The following is a 5,666-nucleotide window of genomic DNA, read 5'->3' as shown; positions in this document are numbered from 1 at the left end:
ACGACTACTAGCATCTTATTAGTATCTATGGGCTGCAGCAATTATATTAAGATTTCAGTAAAATGGTCCCCTAACAATATATATTGAGTCATACATGTTGCAGTATTTCTAGAGGGGTACTTTTCGTTTATTATATTCCTTCCAGTATTTGTTATTTTATCTGAAAGTTCTTGTTTAAAAAAAAATTATGCAAGTAATTTTGCTAGCATAGCCGGTGAATATGTGGGTAGATTCTGATTTCTCTCTGACGCAGGAAAGGTGTGCAGCTGCTGACACGATCTCTCTTATTGCTCGCGTGCTACACAAATCCAAAGCTCATATCCAGTCCATGCTATTGCAACATAATGCAACTATAGTTGAAGATTTTTATGGGAATGTGGTAAGTCCATCCTGTCTTTACGATCTAGTAGTTTCCATGCAGACTGAGTGAGTTGACCTTATACACTGAAGAAGGCTATGATTAGTGAAGTTGGCTAAGACTTCTCGCTGTGCAGGTTGATTCTGTACCAGACCTGACGGAGCATATACATAGGACAACTGCAAGAATGCTTCTTCATATCAGTGGGTAATGTATTCTTAAAGTCTAATGACATAACAAATTTCAAGAAGCTTGTACATGAATCACTGTTCCCTCTTGATTTTTTATTTTGCTTAACTGTTGCTTATGTTTCAATATTCTCATTTGGTTTCATCTTCTTTGCTTTATGCATCTTCTATTAGTTATTCCGGAATTATGGTTCCGTCAAATGATTTTACTGCTATAGATGTAGTTAAACATTTTTTCAATGATTTTTTTTGAGTTGACACATTAAGATACCAAAGATGTTTATATTTAATGGCGTTTTAATTACAGAGAGAATCTGTTCAAATGCTTTCACAACAATCGTGAAAGGTCTTTTTTTGCAGGCAGGAGTTTTACTTTGAGTTAACTATGGATTTATTACTAAATTATAAATTGAAAAGTCTACCCTCTCACAAGCTGTGGACATGAGGAATTGTTACTTATTTTATTAGCATGCTTCGCATATTAAGTACTGCATCTTATGATTTTACATGCCGAGCTTGAGGACATCTTCAACGTGGTGGGCATGAATATGTATGATATGTAGTCAAGTAGCAAAAACAATGTCAACCCATGTGTGGATAAGCTGCTAAGTACAACATGACGTGATGACATGATGATTATTTTGCCGCTGACTTGAGATTTGTTAAGTAATTCCCGAACAATAGAAAATATGTGTTAGTGACTTGAGTTCCAAGTGGTCTTGACTAGGAGATTAGGCTTATTTCACAAGAATGTGCAAGAGTATTTCAAGTAGCTGCTATGAGCATATACTTGCAATCATGCAGGTATACGAGTGTTTCAGGTGACCATTATCACAGATTGAAAGCGCAAGCCCACAAAAGCACAATCAATCCAGTGCCACGAATCCAAAAGCTGCAAATAACTCGGTGCAAATGAGCCAAAATACTATAAACAATTAATGGCACAGATCTAGAAAATAAAGTAGTCATTTTTTTTTGTAACTAATAGAAAAATAAACTTCGATTGGGGTCATTGGTGACAAAACAGTCATGAATAGGGTGCAACTCTGATTCATTTATATGCGGTTAATTCATAATCATTGTGTAATATGTATGCTTTATGTATGAAGTAAAATCTTGTAGTAACCAATGAAGAAAAAAAATCATAAAAGTAGTCTTACATACTGACTTCTAATATCTTCTCTGTATCCCTCCAATCAATTTCTGGGGCACCCTAAAGTGATATCAGACAACAGCCGTTAGTAAATAATTGAACCCAACATTACTAAGTTGGAACATACTACTAATGCCTCTACAACATATCTTTGGCAAAACCAGCGAAGATATAATATGCTACATTGTGTTTCTAATTTACAGGATTTTCTTATAAAATTTTCAGAATCTTTATAATGCGCTCTAGAAGGGCTTATTGCGAAATATGAAAACTGTGCTTTTGGGGGAAAAGGACTTATTACTACTTATCTGCTGAAACTGTGCTTTTGCATCAAGATCATAAAATTAAGAATTTTGGGCTATTTTCTGTAACTTGCTTGATAAATGTAATCTCTTTAAAACAGCTTGGGTGTAATCTATAAGTACATAATTCTTTTGGACTGATTCTGCATTTACAGCTATTTGAAACACCTTTAGCCTTAGAAAATAAGACGGAACAGTGAACTGAAAGATAACATTTGAAGCTAAGTGTTGATTCTAACAAAGTAATTATGGGTTTCTTTGATATTTCAAAAGAAATATTTGGAGCTACAATTATAACAATGTACTTAATACCCATTGTTAAGAAGCTTTACAACTTAATTAGCTGATAGAGAATACTGACTTGTGAAATGATAAAATTGATGCTCGCCCTTTCCCAACTTGAACCCCGCTTCTCTTCTCCAAATTCCTTCAGTATTTGTTGCCAAAAAAAAACTTTTAACCATATATTTATAATCCTTAGTTATCAAATTCCGATTAAAATAGGATTTAGGAAGCCTCTGTTTCCATGGTATATTTGTACCAAGTGAGGAACTTCTAGTAACACACTAATCTTATTTATGATTTATTTATATTTAACCTTAAACAGAAAGATCCTTGAAGTAGTATCCAAATCGTATTTTAGTTTATTCTTAGTCTAATTTTCCTGTACCATGTACAATAAATATGTTAGTATTACTACAAAGTTGTAACTAAATTGAATAGAAATATTGGCTAAATCAAACTTTCTAAATTTAAAGAATTTATTTACAAAAATTAATAAATTTTAGGTTATCTAAAATAAAAGTGTTACATAACCAATTCTCACATAAGCTTCATGGTATCCTGCCGTTATGTACTTTATTTAGGTTGATATCCATGCTTTGGTTTTCATGATCAAGTTGGTACTTGATCTACTATGCATTCCATTTTAGATGGATAGCGGAATGTGAAATCACAATTATTATTGCATGTTGAATTATAAGAATAATTTCCTAAATTTCACTTTATAGATAGTGCAATATGATTGCCATAGTCTCATGCATTTATTTCTTACTATGATCGTGAAGAACTCTCGCGGCCATCAATAACACTCCAAGCCTACTAAGTATTCCACATGTCTTGTGTCAGGTGGTTAGGTTCACAAATAAAATTCCATTACCCAAACCCTGTTAGATATAAGGCTCAAAATAAAATTCTGATTTCTGGGAAAATTATTTCTGATCCGGAAATGTTCATGAGCTTCTGGTTGGTTGAGTGATTTACTCGGATACATAACACCCTTAGTGATGTCTTTGTATTCAATATTTAACTCTTTGTACTGGTAATTAAAGTGAACATAAATGTGCAGAAATACGGAAAAGCTTCATCTCACATATTTTTAACTACAAATTTAGCAACCATTAGTGGATTATAACATTGTTTTTATACCTATTGATGATTTTTTTTCCTGGTATTTCCAGGTATGCAGATAAGATCGCCAATGCTAAGTGGGAAGTAAAAGATCTAGGTCTCGAGCATAATGGGCAAGTGACTATTCTTTTCTTCTGTTTTGAGTATTTTTTTAGTTTTATTCAAACGTTTACTTTTTGCATGAAGAAATTATAAATGCCTTATAATCTACTTCTTTACAGGTTTTCTGAATCCTATCATTTCTATTGGTTCATAATTTTCATTTTAGCAATCAATGGCTATCTTCACAAGCAGATCTCATGTTTCTTGTTAGCTCTAAGCATATTGGCTTGTCCAATTTTCTCATTTTTCTTTGATAACTATAATTGTCACTGGTAGTTTTTTGTGTGACCTGAAAAGATATGTTTTGCTGACTTTGGAGGATCAAAATTAGTGAAACAATGTTGCAGTAAAGTTGTTCATTAGAAATTGCATACCTATTATAGCTGCGCATAATGACTGCCTGTCTAGGACTCTGGACTGTTTACGCCTAACTTTTTTAATGTTGTTTATCCTGACAAGTTTAATATTTGTGCATAATAGGTATGTTGACTTGTTATTGGGAGAGTTCAAACATTATCATACAAGGCTCGCGCATGGTGGAATCTCTAAGGAGGTAAAAAATCATTCAAGCATTTTACTTATTTTGTCGTGTTTGTATGTCGGCAATGCTTACAAGTCATGTTTCTCTGTATAATGAGTTTGGAGCTTTTTCACCAGGTGTATCAAATTGTTCCCATGCCATGTGATCTGAAGTCATCATTTATATCGTTAGTAAACATTGTTTCTTCTTACGTAGGATTTATAAATACCCACCGCGGGTGATCGAGGCTGTTGGGAGGTTTGAATATGGCTCCCACGGGTCTTGGGTTCGATTCTGGGCTGGGATATTGTAAAAAAATACAGGATTAATAAATATGCAATCATGAGAGAACAACATAAAGAAGAATAGAAAGCTCAAAGTACTACTGACATAAACATCAGAGAATGCCATCTGAGACCTTTCATGTTAAGCATAGAATTTGTCACAATGCAAATGATAGCTTGCAAAAGGGGTTGTCACCTGACATAATTGCAAAAGGGGGTGTATCAAATTGACAAGAGAGGGCCTTACCATATATTTTGAACGCGAGTAAGCTCATAGCAAAAGCATCAGATACCAAATAATGAATTGGTAGGGTCCAACTGTACGTTGAATTTCCTTGTTATAGATCTGCAGATAGGTCTTCAAAAAGTGTGATTCTAAAACTGACTAACGGCTATCATATAGTTGCTGCTATAGTGTCTTGTTTTTTAGGAGAGCCACTTGATTGCCGTTTTCCTGTATTTGACTAAGGGTGTCATGTAGCTGTTGTTATCATGTATTTCTTTGAAGAAGCCTCAATTTGTAGTGAATTTGAGAAAACACAATATTCTATGTGTATGTGTCTATGTTTGTGTGGTATGAATTTTTATGAAGGTCTCTTTCAATTTACAACTAGAAAAAGTTAAAGCATATTAAAAATTATGCTTTTAATTTTGCATGTTAAAGACTGCGTTCCATGGTATCAAAGGTTCCTTAAAATTAGTAATTTTCAGAATTTCTTCATGATACCAGGTCCAAGATCTCCTTTTAGACTATGGACTTGAAAATGTTGCGGAAACACTCATTGAAGGTCTATCACGAGTAAAGAGATGCACAGATGAAGGAAGAGTGTTGATGTCGTTAGATCTTCAGGTCTCAGGCTATGCTTTTTAATGTTCTGAAAATGGGGGAAATTCACAACTAATATAGGCATTTTATCTGTTAACAGGTTTTGATTAATGGACTCCAACACTTTGTCTCCGTTGGCGTCAAGACAAAATTGCAAGTCGTTGAAACATTCATTAAGGTATTAATGTTTTGCATCTTAAATCACCTCAAGTTGCTTCATCTTAAAAGTACATATTAACTCTGTGTCATGTGTATATTACTGAATGGCTTTTACTTTTTTTTTAATATTTGCTTCTCAGAGGAATGTAATTCCGTAAATAGCAAATGTGTCAACTGTACCCTTATTTTAGGTTCTTAGTTTATGATGATTAGTGTTACTCCTTTGGCACAGCATTAACCTATCACCACATGTAGCAAAATAAATTGCCAGTAGATAGTGTTGACAAACTGTTTCGATATGACTAGGAAGGTGGGTTTCACCAGTAGTTTATTTGAAGCTTATTTAGTAAAATGAGCTGTCTCT

At 33.8% G+C, this 5,666-nt stretch overlaps 1 protein-coding gene across 1 annotated transcript in view; it reads left to right on the top strand.

The window, feature by feature from the left end:
• The window catches only part of LOC109837167 (syndetin), a 26,956-nt gene that overhangs the window by 20,206 nt on the left and 1,084 nt on the right, over window positions 1–5,666 (top strand). The window contains 6 exon segments of the mRNA XM_020405294.1: window positions 254–379; window positions 495–565; window positions 3,462–3,524; window positions 3,994–4,066; window positions 5,048–5,167; window positions 5,244–5,321. Coding sequence (XP_020260883.1) covers window positions 254–379; window positions 495–565; window positions 3,462–3,524; window positions 3,994–4,066; window positions 5,048–5,167; window positions 5,244–5,321 — 531 coding nt within the window.

The sequence above is a fragment of the Asparagus officinalis genome, chromosome 4 (genome assembly GCF_001876935.1).
Source record: "Asparagus officinalis chromosome 4, Aspof.V1, whole genome shotgun sequence".
NCBI lineage: Eukaryota > Viridiplantae > Streptophyta > Magnoliopsida > Asparagales > Asparagaceae > Asparagus > Asparagus officinalis.
The sequence above is the reverse complement of the archived record's forward strand: the minus strand, read 5'-3'. Positions and strand labels throughout refer to the sequence as shown.